Raw genomic sequence first — 21,664 nt, forward strand, 5'->3', positions numbered from 1 at the left:
GCTACATTTACATGTTTCATATTTCAGCAGAGTTTGGAGCCAAACGTCACACACACACACACACACACACACACACACACACACACACACACACACACACACGTGTTTTTATCTCCAGCAGAAGAACTAATCTCTGTTCAAACTAACAGGCCCAAACCAAAATATCTCTCAACATGCTGGTATACTGGGACAGGAGACTCCGCCCAATGCTGGTAGTTGCCACGGTGATGTTAGTAGCTTAGTCTCAGAGAACGAGACGTCGTGACCCAATCAGGCGGAGAAACGTTGGTGTGTCCAAAGGTCTCCGTTGGCGGCCGTTGAGACTGCAACCCAGCCCCGCAGATTTCAAACCAAAACGGGTCAGAAGAGTTTCCAAAAGTCTCCGGTAGAGGGGGAAACGCTAGAGCAGGGGGAATGAGAGGGGGAAACGCTAGAGCAGGGGGAATGAGAGGGGGGAACGCTAGAGCAGGGGGAATGAGAGGGGGGAACGCTAGAGCAGGGGGAATGAGAGGGGGAAACGCCAGAGCAGGGGGAATGAGAGGGGGAAACACCAGAGCAGGGGGAATGAGAGGGGGGGACACACCGGAGCAGGGGGAATGAGAGGGGGGGAAACACCAGAGCAGGGGGAATGAGAGGGGGGGGAACACCGGAGCAGGGGGAATGAGAGGGGGAAACGCCAGAGCAGGGGGAATGAGAGGGGGGGGACGACACCGGAGCAGGGGGAATGAGAGGGGGGGGGACACCGGAGCAGGGGGAATGAGAGGGGGGGGGAAACCGGAGCAGGGGGAATGAGAGGGGGGGGGAACACCGGAGCAGGGGGAATGAGAGGGGGGGGGAACACCGGAGCAGGGGGAATGAGAGGGGGGGGAACACCGGAGCAGGGGGAATGAGAGGGGGGGGGAACACCGGAGCAGGGGGAATGAGAGGGGGGGGGAACACCGGAGCAGGGGGAATGAGAGGGGGGGGGGAACACCGGAGCAGGGGGAATGAGAGGGGGGGGGAACACTGGAGCAGGGGGAATGAGAGGGGGAATGTAGCAGAAGAGATTGGTTTTTAAACCAAACCGTAGCAGTGTACTGTAAATGTAGCCTGAGTCAATCCCAGCAGTTTCCATGACTGAGGGACAAAAAAGCCCGGACAGGCAGACCAAAACTATTTACATCAACAACAACATAACAACAACAACGTATTCAGAGCGCGGTTTGCTCTACTTGACTCTGTAGAGCACTTTCCTCTGCATGCGGTGCTGCAGCTCGCCGCGCCTCAACATCAGCTGGAGGACTTTGTAGATGGCGTGCTCTGGATACTTCTGCAAAACACGGGAGAATACAGAGATTACTGGCTGTGGCTAGGGCTGGCTTTATTAAAAAATAAATAAATAAATAAATAAATATATCATATGTGATACCAACGCACAAACGCCTGACATGCTCCATTAAGAGGCTCGCTTTAAAAAAAAAAAAGAAAAAAAAAAAGCATTGTACACATTTTTCTATGTCTATGCAACAGCTTCGGGGTCAATTCTTAACAGAGAGAGAGAGAGACAGACAGACAGACAGAGACAAAGAGAGAGAGAGACACAGAGAGAGAGAGAGACAGAGAGAGAGAGAGAGAGACAGACAGACAGACAGAGACAAAGAGAGAGAGAGACACAGAGAGAGACAGAGAGAGAGAGAGAGAGACAGATGTTTAATAATGCAGGTTAGAGAATTTACAGCATTAGCTCTCTGAGAATCTCTTTCATAGCCAAGATAAAATGGTATTGTAACTAAAATATATCTATCTATCCATCCATCCATCCATCCATCCATCCATCTAACTGAGTAGATATTGAATCAAATCGAGACCTTGTGAATCAGAATCAAGTTGATTCAGGAAGTCGTTGGCGACACCCAGCCCAGGTTGTGGTAACTATTAAAGGGCAACTACCGTTTTTTTCAACCTGGACCCTGTTTTCCTATGTTTTTGTGTCTTAGTGACTGATGGGAACAACAATCTTGGACATCGGTCCAGCAATATGCGAGAACGCTGCAGTCGGCAGCTGCGAAACAAGCTACAATCTAAGTTAATAGGACAACTGTGCAGCTTGTATTTACGTTCACAAAAGTGCTTGTTTTGCCGCTGACAGACTCAGATTAATATTCCAAGTGTCTGACAACATTATGGAAAGGATCCCTGCATGGATAGACCTTTAAAACCTCTTTGAGACCTTTCTGTTTAACCAGAAACAGCTCTTAAGTCGCTAGCGCTAAACCCACCAGACTCCATTTAAAAAAACAATACTTTTAGTGTGTATAGAGCCAACATATTTCCACATGTAAATCTGTAAACTATGTGTTTATTTCAACCAAAACTAGAGTTGCGATGGTTGGAAAAGTGGAAAGACGACCCAAAACGTTTTATTTTGTTTCTGTCGACTATGAATGAAGTGTATTGTAATGAGTGTTTACGATGCTAAAATTACTGTTTATTCACATGGAGTCTGGTGGGTTTAGTTAACGCAAATTTGCGTATGTTTTTATGTTGGAAAAAAGGATCTTACTCTAACTAAAAGGTCTAGCTCCTTAGAAATCATTTCCGTTGTCAGACACTTAGAATAATAATCTGAGTCTGTCAGCGGCAAAACGAGCACTTTAGTGAAGGTAAATACAAGCTGAACAATTGTCCCATTAACTCAGATTGTAGCTTGTTTCTCCGCTGCCGAGTAGAGCCGGTACTAGCAACGGGTCAGCGCCATTAATGTACTTCTGTGATTCTTGCTGTTCTCAGTTTGTACCTTCATGCACTGTGATAAAAGCGTCAGCTATATTAAACGTAATGTAAAAAGCACTCCTGATTCTGCCTTCAATGAAAATAAAATATATTGTCGTCTCTGCTGCTTTGTCTTGTTTCAACACTAAACTGGCTTTCGTTTCCGATGCAAATTGCCTTTGAGTGCTGTACGAATAACCCCCTTTCCTCTCGCCTGAGGCGATACACAAGACCTCGATACAAATCTACATATTCCTATGCAACATGAGTGGGAAATAGTGCCGTTTTCCCCCCCCCTCTTCATTCTCTGGTTGAATGACCATACGGGTCACAAAGTGGAACAAAGTGACTAACAAAGACTAAATAAACACGCACAGGGCTGGTTTCATCATGAAACCCTGTCTTGACCTGATCAGACTGACCTGTTTGGTGAAGTCTTGGACGATGCTGTGCTCCGACACCTGCGAGCCGATAGCGAAGCGTCTCTTCAGCTGCTTCTCAACGCGCGAGATCATTTCCTGGTCCTCCTGGGATGTGAAGCCCTCCACTCCTACACACAAAACGGGTTTGAAAAAAGGTGTTAAAGGGGTGATAGAATGCAAAACCGATTTTACCTCGTCATAGTTGAATAACGACAGTTCGGTGGGTAAATAGGACATACGTAGAAGCTCAAAATCCCATTGATACCTCTTTACTATGCAAATCTCACATTTTGAAAGTGCCGCTGAAAACGGGCGAATCTGAACAAAGCTGGAAGCTGACGTCAGCATCTCAACTCCTAGTCTTTGTCACGCCCCGACATTAGCATAGGCTACACCACTGACCTGAGGTCAGCTTAGTCTTCTGAATCTAGCTAGGTCATGCAGCTCTCCAGAGGTCCGCTATTTAATTACTAAATTCACTTCTGAGACTTTTTTATGAGAGAAATCAACTATGTAGAGGTCTAATATGGGCCTCGCCGCTCGGCGTGTCCTACTTCAGCCAGCCAGCTCCGCGGAGCCCCGAGCCCCGGGAGTCTGTGTGGACTCCTTAGCATTTCAGCTACTAACGCTACTTTTAGCTAACTATTTGCATAATAATTATGTATTTTGTGAAGAAATTTTTTTTGACACAGATGAAGGTTTATAGGTGACAAGATTAAGATATCAGGTAGGGCTGAACGATTAATTGCATTTTCGATAATATCGCAATATGTTAAAACGCGATTTCCTAATCGCAAAGGCTGCGATTTGGTCACATGACTCGCGAGAGCAAATCAGTCTGCACTCTGCAGAGAAAGCATCAACTTAGCACGCTAACGCTACGCCGTACCTGGAGCTGATTGAGCTGAAGTTTAAAACTTTTACAGCCATTTTAATAAAATGAAGGGTTTTATTCGGGCTTGAGTCTATACGTGCAGTTAATGGATACAGACACGCAGAACTGAAGGCTCGGTTAGCAACGATTAGCTCTGATTAGCGGTTAGCTCCGTTATAAAGATATGAGTGGAGGAGCTGCCACTGAGAGGGGTAACAACCAGACTGATAAATGACGTTCGGGGAGCTTTCACAGCAGCGTGGCCGCGGTGTTTCAACAGTTTTATTAGTACAGTTAATCCCACGGCAAGAACACCAGCAACTAGCTAACGTAACGATAGCCTCTCTGAACAAGAACACCAGCAACATGCTAACGTAACGATAGCCTCTCTGAACAAGAACACCAGCAACATGCTAACGTAACGATAGCCTCTCTGAACAAGAACACCAGCAACATGCTAACGTAACGATAGCCTCTCTGAACAAGAACACCAGCAACATGCTAACGTAACGATAGCCTCTCTGAACAAGTACACACGGCAGCACGCAACTTCACGAGGGGGAGGGGTTGGAGGCAGATCCTCTCTGTGCACTGTAAAAAATTACACTGGTGTGTGTGTGTGTGTGTGTGTGTGTGTGTGTATAGATATACTATATTTTTACTTATTTAACTGTCTAGTGTGTAATTGTGTGTTCATACTATACATTATTATATTATTCTTTGTTGAATAATACAGAAGACAAAGCTTAAAAAAAATAATCGAATCGTAATCGCAATATTTGGGAAAAAAAATCGCAATTAGATTATTTTCAAAAATCGTTCAGCCCTAATATCAGGGCACTGCAAATCTGGCCCCTTAAAAAGGGCTGAACATGCCTGTATGTTGCATAAAAACTGGTTTCATGACTTGCCAAGGGGCCGAACTGAACGGTAACAAAGCAGTTTCTGCCCAAATGTAAAATAACGAGTTCTGTTGCATAAATTTTATTGTTTATTTACAGTTATTAATACTACTATGTACATATATTACACGTAACCCTGAAGTTTATCCAGTGATATCTCTGTCAATTGTAGCCTACTGCTAATGAAGTTTGTAAGTGACCATGCTATTGTGGTTTCCACGGGTTTTTTTTCAAGTTACAAAGCTTTTAAAAAGCGCCCTTAAAAAATAAAGGAGGGAAAAACATGTCTGTAGTATTCTGACATTAGATCTAATCTGCTTAAAACACACCATGGCAATCATCCAGAGTCATAATATCTGTTTTATTCAACATTCAGGCATATTCAGCACCTCTTTGGCAGCCCCTTGGGCAAATGTGCAGCTCCATGACATCTGATCTTCTCCTCCCATTTAAACCTACAGTACCAGTCAAACTGTTACACATTTCCCCATTGATTCCAATGAGAAAGTGTGTCCAAACTTCTGACTGGTACTGTACATCTGCATCAAATGTAATATTAATACATTTGTAAAGCAAAACAGGAGCATAAAAAAATACTAAGTTTACAAAAATGCTTTCTTAAAAAGAAAAGCTTTAGGACTTTCTAAAAATGTGTTGCTTTTATCAGAAGATGGGTGGTGATGGTGCAGTGGATATGACCATGCCTTTGGTGTGGGAGGTCTGGGATCAGTTCCCACTGCGATACATCAACCAATGTGTCCCTGAGCAAGGCACTTAACCCCTACTTGCTCCAGAGGCGTGCGGCCTCTGACATGTATAGCAATTGTCAGCTAAATGGCATGCAATGTAAAAAAAATGCACAATTGTTATGAATATTTCAACCCAGCCGCCCGACAATACCGCCACGTGCGTTTATGTAGTTTCACCTTACAGTGGACAAATTTAAAAAAGATGTCCGATAGCTCCAGACGCAGATACTACACACCGAGACACACACACACACACACACACACACACCTGACAGGCTGCCCGACAGCGCGGCGTCCAGCGTGGAAACCTGGAAGAGTCGGAGGGACTCGTCCACCTCTTCCTCTCCGGCCACGGCCTGCAGCTTCATCTTGGCCAGGGACTCGGCGATACGCACAACGGCCTCCAGCTGCCTGAAGACACAGACATCAGACCGTTACCAGAGAAGAGCACTCAAATATCAAAAAGGTACATGTTCGTCACTGACGAGGATCTTATGGTTTTGAATTTTCAATTACTTTTCCACAAGCTTTGAGCTTTTTAAGGGGGCTTAAGTCAGTACACCCCTATGTTAAATTCCCATAGAGGCAGGCAGACGTTGATTTTTAAAGGCCAGTTATTTCATGGATCCAGGATACTATGCATCCTGATAAAGTTCCCTTGGCCCCCACATCATCACATACCCTTCACCATACCCCCACATCATCACATACCCTTCACCATACCCCCACATCATCACATACCCTTCACCATACCCCCACATCATCACATACCCTTCACCATACCTAGAGATTGGTATGATTTTATGTCAGTTAGCCTAATAGCTGGTATGATTTGCATTGAGAGATGATCTTATGGAAAGTACCCCATTCTGACTTATGCCCCCTGCATTTTAAGGAAGAACATTTATTTATTCACAATTCATTACTCATTCACAAAGAAAATTGGTGTCCTTACAGGTTGGATTTTTCCTCATTTTTTTAATTAAGGCATTCAATCAATTTCCAAAAGATGATTTTTTTTAATTCCTCTTTTTAGTCAACTTTAGCATGGGTGTATTCACTTATGTTGAGCACTGTACATTGTTGGAGAATAGCTGTGATGTTTAATGTTTAATCTTTGGGCTACTTTAGTGTCTGATGTGAAGAAGTTACGGCACAGCGCCATCTCATGTCAAGTCTGTTCAGTTTCTGTGGTTCACATCACAATGAGAGTTGACAAACTCATGCCGTCTCCTTTTTGACAGTAGTGACAAATTACAGCTTAAAAAACTAAAACTGAAATGATTTAGGTACATTTTTATAAAGGTGTTTTTCACCTAGCAATATAGTTTCAGTTTAGTTTTTCTTGATGGTCTTATTTTTTTTTAATTTTCCGTTTAGTAAACATTTTTCACTGCTTGTGTAGATGTGAAATCCAGCGTATAAATGTACCTGACAGTGATGGGGATGGAGGGCCTTTTGTCGCTCTCTCTTTCATGCTCCCTTGCGCCGCTCCTCATCACCACGTATCTGTTCTTCAGCTTCTCCGCAGCCGCCGCAGACAGCCGCGGGCCGCATTTACTGCAGGCAAACATCCAGAGCAAACGTTAAACATTAATGAGTGCAATAAAAGTGCGAATAACTTAACCGTGAGAATGTCTAGCTTTTTGTGTAGTCAGGAATACAAGTTCAGACGAGACTCACGTTCTGGCGTAGGCGATGTATTTCTTGAAGGTGGCCAGTGGAATCTCGCCCTCGACTCCTTCGGTCTGCGTCCGAGCGCTCAGGTGAACATTCATCACGTGACGAGCCAGCGTCTGCAAACAGACCGGAGTGTTAAAGAGTATTCATGTTGCCGCAGACTACATCTGCAGGGTAAATCCAGACAGCTAGCTAGACTATATGTCCAATCTGAGTTTTCTGTTGCACGACTAAAACTACTTTTGAACGTACACATGTTCCACCAAAACAAGTTCCCTATTAAAGTGCTCATATTATGCTCATTTTCAGGTTCATAATTGTATTTAGAGGTTATATCAAAATAGGTTTACATGGTTTAATTTTCAAAAAAAACATTTTTGTTGTACTACACATTACTGCAGCTCCTCTTTTCACCCTGTGTGTTGAGCTCTCTGTTTTAGCTACAGAGTGAGACCTCTCACTTCTGTTCTATCTTTGTTGGGAGTCACACATGCTCAGTACCTAGGTAAGGACTACTAGCCAGTCAGAAGCAGAGTATGAGGGCGTGCCCTGACAGTAGCTAGGTAAGGACTACTAGCCAGTCAGAAGCAGAGTATGAGGGCGTGCCCTGACAGTAGCTAGGTAAGGACTACTAGCCAGTCAGAAGCAGAGTATGAGGGCGTGCCCTGACAGTAGCTAGGTAAGGACTACTAGCCAGTCAGAAGCAGAGTATGAGGGCCCTGACAGTACCTAGGTAAGGACTACTAGCCAGTCAGAAGCAGAGTATGAGGGCGTGCCCTGACAGTACCTAGGTAAGGACTACTAGCCAGTCAGAAGCAGAGTATGAGGGCCCTGACAGTACCTAGGTAAGGACTACTAGCCAGTCAGAAGCAGAGTATGAGGGCGTGCCCTGACAGTACCTAGGTAAGGACTACTAGCCAGTCAGAAGCAGAGTATGAGGGCGTGCCATGCTAGCAGCTAGGTGAGCATTATAACGTGTGTTCCAAAGTGACCACGTTTGTCTCTGAAGTAAAGGCTGGACTACAATAGAGCTGTTTGGAGCAGTTGGTGAACAGTGTTTTCTGTTGGAGATGGTAAGTCCCTTTGGGGGGGACTTTGGGCTTTTTCACTTTGTAAATCTATAACATGCACAAAAAAAGATCTATAAACACAATAAAGGAAAGGGGAAAAGCCAAAAAGCATAATATGAGCACTTAAAAGAAATGGCAATAAACCAGAGCATGTTTCTCTCCCATCCCAGAATGCTGTGTGGACCAGCCAGACCCTCGTCTGCAGCGCTGTGGAGGAAGGTCTGGCGATGAGAGACTAATGTTGCCGCAGCTTGCAAGGATTTAAAGTAGCAAACGTCCAGCCATAACACGCCGGTCACATGTTCCAGCTTCTCACCATGTCTCTCTGATGGTCGTGGTGGTCTTTGATGATGAAGATCATGTCGAAACGGGACAAGATGGTGGGCATGAAATCGATGTTGTCCTCCCCCTTGGTGTCGTCCCAGCGGCCAAACACGGAGTTAGCCGCGGCCAGCACCGAGCAGCGAGAGTTCAGGGTGGTGGTGATGCCGGCCTGCGGGGAGTCAAGGTGTTAGTTCGCTCCGTTTACTTCTCGGTACAGTAAAGGTCCCATGGCATGAAAATATCACTTTGAGGTTTTTCAACATTAATGTGAGTTCCCCCAGCCTGCCTATGGTCCTACAGCTACAGACACAGAAATGGCACATACTAAGGAAAGCTCATTGTGGGACTGGCTCTAGTGGCTGTAATTCTGCACCAAGGCTGAATTTAGGGAAAGAGACTTCAGATACAGTATTAGGGGACCACTAAGGTCTATATAAAAGAGACTTCAGATACAGTATTAGGGGACCACTAAGGTCTATATAAAGAGACTTCAGATACAGTATTAGGAGACCACTAAGGTCTATATAAAAGAGACTTCAGATACAGTATTAGGGGACCACTAAGGTCTATATAAAAGAGACTTCAGATACAGTATTAGGGGACCACTAAGGTCTATATAAAGAGACTTCAGATACAGTATTAGGGGACCACTAAGGTCTATATAAAAGAGACTTCAGATACAGTATTAGAGGACCACTAAGGTCTATATAAAAGAGACTTCAGATACAGTATTAGGGGACCACTAAGGTCTATATAAAAGAGACTTCAGATACAGTATTAGGGGACCACTAAGGTCTATATAAAGAGACTTCAGATACAGTATTAGGAGACCACTAAGGTCTATATAAAAGAGACTTCAGATACAGTATTAGGGGACCACTAAGGTCTATATAAAAGAGACTTCAGATACAGTATTAGGGGACCACTAAGGTCTATATAAAGAGACTTCAGATACAGTATTAGAGGACCACTAAGGTCTATATAAAAGACTTCAGATACAGTATTAGGGGACCACTAAGGTCTATATAAAAGACTTCAGATACAGTATTAGGGGACCACTAAGGTCTATATAAACGCATCCAAAAAGCAGCATTTCATAGGACCTTTAAAAAGGGATAGTCTTGATGTTTTGACGTGTGTTCATATGAATGACTTCTTCTCTTCCGTAGTCAGTGTATTAGCTACAATGACTAAGTGGGTAAAGGCAAATAATAGAAACAGCTACAACAGTCTGGGAAGTTCAGAAATGTCATAATTTTTCTGTAATGCAGCCTTTAAAACCAGGAAGAGACAACACTTGTGTCATATCACGATATCCAACATTTAAATACTAGTTAATGTAACATTTATACATTGTAGGGCTGAACGATTTTTGAAGATAATCTAATTGCGATTCTTTCCCCCAAATATTGCAATTCGATATTCGATTATTTTTTTAAGCCCTTTGTCTTCTGTATTATTCAACAAAGAATAATATAATAATTTATAGTATGAACACACAATTACACACTAGACAGTTAAATAAGTATATATATATATATATATATATATATATATATATATGTATTTTTTTTTACAGTGCACAGAGGAGCTGCCTCCAGCCCCTCCCCCTCGTGAAGTTGCTGCCGTGTGTTCTTGTTCAGAGAGGCTATCGTTACGTTAGCATGTTGCTGGTGTTCTTGTTCAGAGAGGCTATCGTTACGTTAGCATGTTGCTGGTGTTCTTGCCGTGGGATTAACTGGACTAATAAAACTGTTGAAACACCGCGGCCACGCTGCTGTGAAAAGCTCCCCGAACGTCATTTATCAGTCTGGTTGTTACCCCTCTCAGTGGCAGCTCCTCCACTCATATCTTTATAACGGAGCTAACCGCTAACCGGAGCTAACCGCTAATCAGAGCTAACCGCTAACCGTTGCCAACCGAGCCTTCAGTTCTGCGTGTCTGTATCCATTAACTGCACGTATGGACTCGAACCAGAATAAAATCCTTCATTTTATTAAAATGGCTGTAAAAGTTTTAAACTACAACTCAGAGTTGTTTGAATGACAGAAATCAGCTCCAGGTACGGCGTAGCGTTAGCGTGCTAGTTGATGCTTTCTCTGCGGAGTGCAGACTGATTTGCTCTCACGAGTCATGTGACCAAATCGCAGCCTTTGCGATTAGGAAATCGCGTTTTAACATATCGCGATATTATCGAAAATGCAATTAATCATTCAGCCCTAATACATTGTATATCGATGTTGATATATTATTGATATATTTCCCAGCCCTAAACACAAAAACCTTTATCAGTTTAAGTGTACGCTACATTTAGAATATTTTCACAGCTTTACGACCGGGAGCCACCAGACTCCTTTGACAAAAACAAAGGAAAGGAGCCTGGTGACTTTGAAGAGAGCAGAGATGACGGCTTCAGTTCCCCGCCGTAAAGGGCCGTCTGAAGGCTTCTCACACGGGGAGCGCCACTTGGCCCGCGTAGTCACGTGTCTCTGCGTGGTCTACTACGCTCCTCATGTGAAGGACAACGCTCCGAGATTAAACGCCAGGCGATCAGTGTGTGTATTAACTGACTGTGGTGATCATATATCCCTAATGACTAATGATTTATAACAAATAGTGGCAATCCTAGTCTCTCCTAACCACAGACTGTGATTGTTGATAGCTAAAGTTAGCTAAATTGGCATAGTCATAATTACAGACATTACCTGATAAATCCAGTCTCAGGGATGCACCGAATTCAGGATTCAGCCGAATATTGGGCTTTTTGACGGGGTTGGGTTTCTGCTGAACCTTAGAATTTTTTCCCACCGAACCGAACCCTACGCTTGCACTACGCGCGCTACACTGGTCGACGTAATGACGGCGCCGTTGATTACGGGAAGGTGTTTACGTAGGTGGAGCGTTCAATGCAGCAGGCTGTGAGAAAGTGGAAATGGAACTCGTGAGCAGAAAAAGTGTAGTTTGGCAGTACTTTCAGTCAAAAGAAGGCCATTCAAGTCCAGCAACATGTTCAATCTACAATGCTGATTAGTCTGGTGGTGGCGAGGACCCTAAACTATACACAACATCACCGCTGTTACAACATCTGGTATGAAACATCCGGAAGAATACGAGTTGTGCATGAAGGAATCTACAGACAGCAGCCAGAATGCAGCAACTTCAGGTACGGCCAAGGAAGGACAGTCACTGTTTACTTCATTAATGAGTTTACTGTGTTCATGGACTGAGGATGGGACGAGGATTCAGCAGAATCTTAACCAGGGGATTCGGTATTCGGTCGAACCCCAAAAATCCCTATCCAGTCGGTGCCGATGCTCTGACAAGCAGAATCCCGGCTGTCTGTCCTGATAACTGTCTAGAAAACAGTTTTATGTTTTAGTGAACTCACAAACAGCAAGAATCAGTCTCTTGTTCATTGACTTGTGCTGCGCGTCGCTGGCGTAGGGAAAGGTTCAACACAATTCAACTCTAGCAGCGGGCGTGTGGCGAGCACAAGCGCGACAGTTTCACAGGACGGCGCTCTCTCGCCTCTTATTGAAAATGAATTACGAGGAGCGCCAAACGCTCCCCGTGTGAAAAGCCCTTAAAGTGCTGAAAATATTCTGAATACACTTAAACTGGTATTGATGTTTTTAGATGTCTGAAATATGTTTAGCTCCCGTGTTGGTATGCCTGCCTGCTTCTCCAAACCGGGTGGGGGGTGTGCCGACCGCCACCTACTGGAGCTAACACACCGACTATGGAGAAGTGCCTCAGACAACCACACTCCAAAAGATTCCCTAACTCTCTTTAGATTAGATTCAACTGTATTGTCATTGTGCAGAGTACAAGTACAAAGACAACAAAATGCAGTTTGCGTCCAACCAGAAGTGCAAAAAGAGCAGAAAAGTGCAACGTGATATACAAAATATAGACATGTGAGCGAGTGGGCGGGTCTTAGACAGAGCGCAGAGCGGCATTTTTAAAAGGACGGAGCGTCGCTCTATTTCCCGCTCCAATTTCGCTCAGCTCACACCACGAGTCTGAAGCATGCTCAGTCAAGCCTGACCCAGAATCCATCTGTCTTGTGGTCTAAGCTAAAAGTGATATGCATTGTGATTGGAGCGAGCGGGGGGGTGATTTGAGTGGAGCGCGAAGCAAACTGCGTTGAGCACTGAGCAATAATGAGCGGAGCGGCCTGATGTAGCTTTGAGCGGGGGAGCGGAGGGGTGAACAGTTCCGTGAGCGATGAGCTGAGATTCTCACCGCTCCACTCCGCTCATATGCTCTGGTATGAACAACATGTACAGATATGTGCAGTGTAGCAGCAGTGACATAATCTTCAAAAAAGGACATTGGGTTGTTACCTTGGCGATGGAGATGGTCTGCTGCTCCATGGCTTCATGAATGGCCACTCTGTCGTCCTCTCTCATCTGAATAACAAAAAGTAGTTTCATGTTTAATCCTGGGACACGCATTAACCCCCCCGTCAAATCTGACCCCTTTTCAAAAAGTTTCAATATCAGAAAATTTGGGTTTCTTTCAACCACATTGTCAAAAAAAGAAAAAAAAATAACGTGGATGGTTCCGTAAAATAAATGATCAGTTCACTACTTTCATTGAATTTGGATGTTTTATTAAATTTTATAGCATTTTGAAAAAAGAAAATTATACAAGAAAATTGAAAAAAAAATTGACAAAATGTCAAAAAAACAACAAAAAAAAGTCAAAAAGCACAAAAAAAAACCCCAAAAACATCAGAAAAAGTGACAAAAAGTGTCGACCAATTTTAATTTTAAATTTAATTTTGACCCAGGAAAACAAACCGTTGCAGGTCGACAGGAAGACAACACGAGGGTTAAGTTCAACGTCCTCCTGCTGTTACCCAAGATCTTTTTTTAGTTTTTTTTTTTTTACCTTGTCAAACTCATCGATGCATACGACCCCGCCGTCGGCCAGCACCATGGCCCCCCCCTCCATGATGAATCCGCGGGTGTTGGGGTCCCTCAGCACGGAGGCGGTGAGACCGGCCGCACTGCTGCCTTTACCCGACGTGTAAACCTGACAGGAGGACACGCAAACAAAAAGGGGTCAGCGGGCGAATTCGCACGCTGGCAGAACACTGTAGGATGAAGTGGCGCGGGAGAACGGGTAAGTACCCCGATGGGCGAGCATCGCTCCACAAACTTGAGCAGCTGAGACTTGGCTGTGCCGGGATCTCCCAGCATCAGCAGGTTGATGTCTCCTCTCCGAGTGAGACCGTCGGGCAGCCTGGAAGGACAGGACACAAAAGCATTACTTTTTTTGGGGCATTTCTTCCCTTTATTATTAGATAGTGACAGCGGATGCCACGCAGCAAAGGGCCGCAGGTCGGACTCGAAACCGGGCTTAAAAGAAGCCGATTTGAACGGCAGCCTCACCTCTTCCTCGAACCCCCAAACAGCAGACAGGTGATGGCCTTTTTCAGGTCTTCGCTGCCGTAGATGGAGGGAGCGACGGAGCGTGCCAGAGAGGCGTAGACGTTGGGAGAAGCAGCCAGCGCTCGCAGTTCCTCCTCTTCCAGCGGAGAGACTGATCCAGTGGCACCGCGACCTGGAAGACCAAAAGGCTTTCATTTCTTTTCAAAAACCACAGAGAGCTTCGCCGTTCAGAGACGGCGAGTTCCACAGTTTAGGAGCGTAAAACCTGAATCCTGAGGAATCTTTACCTGCCCCTTCGGTGTCCACCTGGATGCCAACCACTCGCAGGTAGGATGCACGAATGCCCACGCCGGCACTTTTCTCATTGCCTCTGGCCTTCACGGACGCCATCTTTTTGATGGAGTAGATGCCCATGATGGTCACTCGGTTGCCCGGGACAACACGGTCACACAGATACCTGACGGAGGAGGAGAGGGAATCGGTTTGAGCTGACAATCCTGTAAAATAGATGAATTCAAAGCGGTGGCTTGAGCGTGCGCTCCTTACCGATCGCAGTAGAGCTGCAGGTGACGGGGCATCTCTCCGTGAGGAACGGCGTCTGGAGATTCCTGCAGGCGGAGGGTCTGGAAGTCGACGCAAACGCAGCGGTCTGGGATGATGAAGTAGGGGTCCACGGGACACTTCGCGCCGGCATTCTCACTGAGAAAAAAAAAAAATAAGGTGTTGGACGGATGGTGGGAATAAAAAATTAAACCAGGGACACAAATATCCTAAACTCTGAGCGAATGAAATATAAATATATATAAAAAAATATAAATAAAAAAATATAAATATATAAAAATATATTTTTTATATATATATAAAAATATATTTTTTTTTATATATATATATATATATATATATATATATATCTCATTATTTATATTTCATTATTTATTTGTGTGTTTTTTTTTAACTAAAATGAATGAAATGTTTCTACATTTAAAAAACTTTGGACAATACGTTTTGTGTGTTTATTTAGTCAAATGAAAACATGTCTGATATTTAAATTTTTTTAACTAATGACACAATTTTAATACTTTTACTAATTTATATGTATATATGTATATAGGTTTATTGACTTGCATAACCTGTCAGCCTAGGTTGTACTGATTTTAAGGAGGAAGCATTTGAAGATGACATCTCAACAGGCAAAAACACCAAAGTAGGCACCGGCCGGGACAGGAGTAATTGAGGCGCGGCAGTCCTTCCCGCTGGCGTCCCGGATCCCGGCGCTCGTACTCACGTGTTGCACTTGCGTGGCAGAGCGTAGCCCTGCAGGCCCGGAGGCAGAGGGATGTTGTTGATGACCCCGCGACAGCCGCGACACTGCAGACACACCTTGGTGGCCTTGGCCCTCACCGCCGTGGCCGAGATGATAATGCCGTTCACCTTCACCATACGAGACACCTGCTCCGACTACAAATGGACAGAAAACGACAACAAAAAAGTGATCAGACAATGAAACTATGGGAATATTTTTCACCCAGTAGTTTTCCTTGGATTAGGGTGGCACCTAAATCATGGTTGCAGCTGTCGCCGTGGTCCTGCTCCGCGCCCTGCTACATCCTGCTACGTCCTGCAGTGCCCTGCTACGTCCTGCAGTGCCCTGCTACGTCCTGCAGTGCCCTGCTATGCCCTGCTACGTCCTGCAGTGCCCTGCTATGTCCTGCAGTGCCCTGCTATGCCCTGCTACGTCCTGCAGTGCCCTGCTACGTCCTGCTACGTCCTGCAGTGCCCTGCTACGTCCTGCAGTGCCCTGCTATGCCCTGCTACGTCCTGCAGTGCCCTGCTACGTCCTGCTACGTCCTGCAGTGCCCTGCTACGTCCTGCAGTGCCCTGCTACGTCCTGCTACGTCCTGCAGTGCCCTGCTACGTCCTGCAGTGCCCTGCTACGTCCTGCAGTGCCCTGCTACGTCCTGCTGTACCGTGCTACGCCAAGAACTACTACGACTACTATTTAGGGCTGCCACCTCTTAGTCGATTAGTTGACTAATCGGTCGTTTTGGTCTTAGTCGACTAAGATTTCTTTAGTTGATGAGTCATTTTTTATGCTTATTCATGCTTAATGACTCATTTCCAAGAAACTTATGAGCACATTTCTGGTAAACACAACATTTAAAGTGGTGCTTTTGCAGGATTAATTGTGGAGAAAGTCAGTTTTACAGATGGTTCATTAACTACATTTATATTGTGCTTTTCTAGTCTTAACCACCTCTCAAAGAGCACAGCTCTGTCGATTGCATCAACTAATCGATTAATCGACAAAATCATGTGTTAGTCGACTAAGAATTTCTTTAGTCGAGGACAGCCCTACTACTATTTCTGTCATAGTTCCATTATCTTTATTGGGACTACTATTGCCACCCCAAACCGGCACCGTCAGACACCGCCTACCAAGAGCCTGGGTCTCATGCCTATTGCTGCCGAACAAAAGCCAGATGTTTGCAGGTGTACGTGGGTTTTTGGGCCAGTGGGAAAGAGGTACAAGACACAAAGAGGGACGTAGGTAGGCGGGCGGAATTGGTGGCCCGAGATGACAGAAGGTACCGTCACGCACATCATAGCATCGCGCCGGAAAAAGGCTCTACTCGCGTTTCCCTCGCTCTGATCGGATCTGGAAATGGAAATACAGAGTCGCTTGTCCCGGGAGTGAATGCCGATTGTTAATTTCTGGTACAGGATATAAAATCCTCTATTCCAGACATCACAAAACAAATACATATATTCACATTTTAACATGTTTTCATAAAACATTAATTTCATGATTGAAATGTAACAATTGATAAATAAGTTACATAAATTACTGACAAGCTTGATAATTATACATTACACCTTTTGACAGGCAAAATGTATCCGACCTATTCTTAAAAGAATGAATCGAAGGGGAACGCACAACTTCTTCTGGAAGCTGGCTCCATGATTTTACCGCACGGTAAATTCTCTTTTCAGACAGACATGTTCTAGGGTAACGTTTTAAAGAATCCCCTCGTGTCTCATACCTGTTGTTCCAAAACTGAAAGACAGGCTCAACTGTTACATGATATATTCCCTGTACAAGCCTGTACACCTGAATCATATCACCTCTGTATCTCCTAAATAGGAGTCGGTAAACTTAATCTTCTCACGACATATTGTTCATGTAACCGTTCCCACTGCAGACAAAAGCCAGAGGTTTGCGGGTGTGTGTGTGTGTGTGTGGGGGGGGGGGGTTTTGGCCAGTGGGAAAGGGGTACAAGACACAAAGGGGTGTGTAGGTACCTTGAGGCCACGGATGGAAGCGTGATGGGCGTCGCTCTTCAGCATGACCTGGACGTCCTGGACCGTCTCCTCCCCGGCAGGCCGGGGGCGGGTCACCTCGTCAGCTACCTCCTTGGCCGCTTCCTCCAGCTGTGGATCAGACCAAACTGTCAGAGGGGGGGTCTAATGTATATGAGAGTATTACTTCTTGTCTAATGTATATGAGAGTATTACTATATAGGTACCTGTCTAATGGATATGAGAGTATTACTATATAGGTACCTGTCTAATGTATATGAGAGCATGTTTTGTGCTGCATTAGATTATGTGTTGAGAGATGCTTATTTTCTGCAAGACAACACAAGTGTTAAAAGTGTTTGGTGAAGGATTGGGATCTACGGCGCGGCGTTTCCGTTTCAGACTCACCAGCGGCAGGTTCTCAGACGGCACCTTGTAGAGACAGTCGGACAGATCCTCGTCAAAGCTGGCCAGGTCCTCCATCTCCACCTCCACCCAGTACTCCCCCAGGGTGTAGTGTCTCTTCAGATCATCCCTGGTTCAAAGAAAAAGAAAAAACATGAATAACGTGGTAATAAAAAGGTAGCCCGAAGTCATCAATTCACTACAGAGGTCTGTGTGGAGGCAGAGACGAAGCCAGGAGTGGTGGGACCGCGTTGTGAATAGCTTCACAGAGACGCAGTTTATTCTAAACTTTCGGATGTCAAGGGCAACTTTTGATTATCTCGGTCAGCGCCTCTCCTCAAGACTCCTACAGCAGGACACTCAATTTAGGCTAACTCCCGCTGGCGCATAATTGTGACAAATGTCGATGTAGATTGACGTAAAAGTTGCATCAAATCCGCCTTGGTTGTTCACACGGCGGCCTAAAATTCAGGACCACATATGGAAGTGGTCTAAATCTGATATGATTGAATCTGGTTAAGACTTGAGTGTTCACACTACTTCTGAAGAAGTCTGACCTGGTCACTTCACCCCAAAAATAAATCAGATTTGGGCCACTTTTGCCTGCAGTCTGAACGTAGCCGTAGACAGCAGACAAGGAATGAGATCAAATACAGAAGCTGCAGAAGTTCATTGATAATTGTTAAACAATAAAACAAAAGATTGTGGAAGGAATAGTTAATATAAGTCAAAACAAGCCACCTTTCACGAATAAAGAAACAAACCTGCCAATGCTGTTATATACAAGTAGCTACTTTGATTGAGCGGCTATTGTTAGTAACAGGTACACTGATTTACTGCTGCACTTATTAAAAATGGAAGACTCATAAGACATGGAGTGGAAATATTATGACTCTGAGCTCCAGAATTGCCTGAATCCAACATTTTCCGATCGACAGAAAAATCACAGCCAACTAATTTGAATAATCCATTAATCGTTGACATAATTTTTCACGCAAAAAAGGCAGAAAATTATATATTTCAGCCTCTGAATCTCTGAGTTTGGGACAAAAAAAAAAAAACAGACATTTAAAGACCACACCTTGGACTTTGACAAACTGGGAAGGCCATTTTCCTATCCACAATGCAACTCAATAACTTCTTTCCTCAGAGCCCTGCACTGCTTTGGTACTCCACGCTGTATAGCAGATGTTCTTGGGATTTTTTTCTAAGTCACAGGCCCAAACAGAGGACTTTCATGACATTTTATTCAGACTTAAAACCGTTTTCACAGGCTGAGTAGTTCCATCTCATGATGAATAAACTTCACGTGTAAACTTCGTTGAATATTCCTTTAATATTTGGGTCTGCTTTATGACATGTATACACCAATATTATTTAGTTAACAGTGTAACGTCAGCTAATAGGATTCATCCCCCTCACAGCACTATGTTCCCACATTTCTAAGATTTTCCCCCAAAATTAGACCCTATGTTCCCACATTTAAGATTTTCCCCCAAAATTAGGCCCTATGTTCCCACATTTAAGATTTCCCCCAAAATTAGGCCCTATGTTCCCACATTTCTAAGATTTCCCCCCAAAATTAGGCCCTGTTCCCACATTTAGGATTTTTCCCCAAAATTAGGCCCTATGTTCCCACATTTCTAAGATTTTCCCCCAAAATTAGGCCCTATGTTCCCACATTTAGGATTTTTCCCAAAAATGAGGCCCTATGTTCCCTCATTTCTAAGATTTCCCCCCAAAATTAGACCCTATGTTCCCACATTTCTAAGATTTTTCCCCAAAATTAGGCCCTATGTTCCCACATTTCTAAGATTTCCCCCCAAAATTAGACCCTATGTTCCCACATTTCCTTTTCCATATATTTGTATCAGATTTTATCCCCCTTTCCTTCAATTTGGTAGCCAATTACACCCAACCTATTATCCAGTTAGCAATGGACTACAGATGGAATGTAACCCTAACCCAAACATAGGGCCTAACTTTAAGAAACATCTTAAATTTGGGAACATAGGGCTGACCACCCCCCTAACAACTTTAATCATTTTAACCCAGTCATTTTGAAAAGGGGTCAGATTTGACCCCGAGGACAACACAAGGGTTAACCCACCTGTATTTATACGTGAAGCCGGTTCGGTCGGTCCCCACTCGGAACTGCCGGAGGAACTCGCGGAACCGTTTCTTGATCTGGATCCTCTTATGTCCGCCTTCATCCACGCCGTGTCCCTCTCCGCCTCCGAAGCTGTCGCTGTAATACACTCCCGGGTCGTCGAAGCCAGACATGCTGAATCAACCAGGTCGCTGAACACGGCACGAAGAAAAGCTGAAACCGTGGGCTAGTTCTTTCTTAATTTTTAAAGAAAAACACGCTGGACGTAAAGCGCCAGAGACAAAGCTGCTCAGAGAGTCTGTTCCGCGGCAAAAACTGAACTGCTTCCTGTCAGTTTCCCGCGACTCGCGTCTCGCAACGCCCCTCTTCTGTGCTCTGATTGGCTGGAAGCCGGTCCCGCCTGTTGCTATTGGTCAAAGCGGCTTTGCGGAGGTGTGTCTTCAGGATGAAGGTGGAGTTTGTGAGGACTGGTGGCGCGAAAAAGACAACAGCAGGAGGAGGAGGAGGAAGCATGTGGACTATCAGCAACAATGAGCCACAAAGAAGCATGAATAAGACATAAAAAATATGTTTAACACACAAAACTACTGCAAAAACTTTGAAAATCACCTTTTGTTTTAACTAACAGGCATTGCTCAGGATGTGCCTTGCTACATTTTTTCAAATGTGAATTTATTTTTCATAGCATGCTTCATAGTATTTTTTATAAAGTGTATTTACTGTCAAAAAAATTAAAGCAATGACAGTTGAACAAATAAACACGGTTACCCCTTTTAATATATGTAACGCAGTTTCGTAAGGGAGCTTTCTTTCTTGCCAACATCTGTATTTACAATGGGCATAGTTTCAGTAAAATGATATTCAACTAGGTCAGTTTTTGATGCTTGTTTGTTGTCATGTAATCTCGCATACCAGATCTATCTCCACAGCGCTGTGGAGTACCATGAAACAGCCCCGAAATCGCTGTCGCCAAACTCACCAGACTCCATATAAATAAACAGTCATTTTTATCATCGTAAAACACTCTTCATTCAAAGTGGACAGAAACAAAATAAAACTATCAAAAGCTGTCCTGGTTCGTCTTTCCACTGTTCCAACAATCACCACTCTAGTTTGGTTGACATAAACCCTTAATTCAACCATTTACATGTGGAAATGTGCTGGCTCTATACACGCTAAAAGTCCTGATTATTTACATGGAGTCTGGTGGAAATATGCTGGCTCTATACACGCTAAAAGTCCTGATTATTTACATGGAGTCTGGTGGAAATATGCTGGCTCTATACACACTAAAAGTAGTGATTATTTACATGGAGTCTGGTGGGTTTGGTAATGGTGATTTCAGGGCTGTTTCATGTTAAACTAAAAGGATCTTACTCTTTAACAAAAAGGTCTATCTCTGTAGGGATCCATCCCATAATGTTGTCAGACACTTAGAATAATAATCTGAGTCTGTCAGCGGCAGAAACAGAACTTTTAGTGGACGCTGATTAACAGTGAACATTTGTCCTGTAGGGTTACATTGCAGCCTGGTTCGCGGGTGCCGGTTACAGCGTTCTCGCTCAATACTGGACCAATATTAAAGATTTTTGTTCCCATTAGTCACTTAAGACAGCAATGCATGGAAAGTAGGGTTGGTTGAAAGGTTGAAAAATACCATAATTAACCTTAAATAAACACA

At 44.3% G+C, this 21,664-nt stretch overlaps 1 protein-coding gene across 1 annotated transcript; it reads right to left on the reverse strand.

Moving 5' to 3' along the window:
- Positions 1–969: 969 nt before the first annotated feature.
- Positions 970–20,359, reverse strand: mcm5 (minichromosome maintenance complex component 5). The gene is made up of 16 exons (XM_031320969.2): positions 19,984–20,359; positions 17,877–18,003; positions 17,472–17,600; positions 15,457–15,629; positions 14,718–14,870; positions 14,459–14,628; positions 14,172–14,343; positions 13,911–14,022; positions 13,669–13,812; positions 13,119–13,184; positions 8,765–8,941; positions 7,382–7,494; positions 7,130–7,258; positions 5,967–6,109; positions 3,174–3,301; positions 970–1,309 (listed from the first exon to the last, which is right to left on the reverse strand). The coding sequence occupies exons 1-16, from the start codon at positions 20,154–20,156 to the stop codon at positions 1,208–1,210; spliced, it is 2,211 nt and encodes a 736-aa protein (XP_031176829.1). The 5' UTR covers positions 20,157–20,359; the 3' UTR covers positions 970–1,207.
- Between the last annotated feature and the right edge of the window lie 1,305 nt (positions 20,360–21,664).

This window comes from Sander lucioperca, chromosome 21 (genome assembly GCF_008315115.2).
Source record: "Sander lucioperca isolate FBNREF2018 chromosome 21, SLUC_FBN_1.2, whole genome shotgun sequence".
In the NCBI taxonomy this organism is placed as follows: Eukaryota; Metazoa; Chordata; class Actinopteri; order Perciformes; family Percidae; genus Sander; species Sander lucioperca.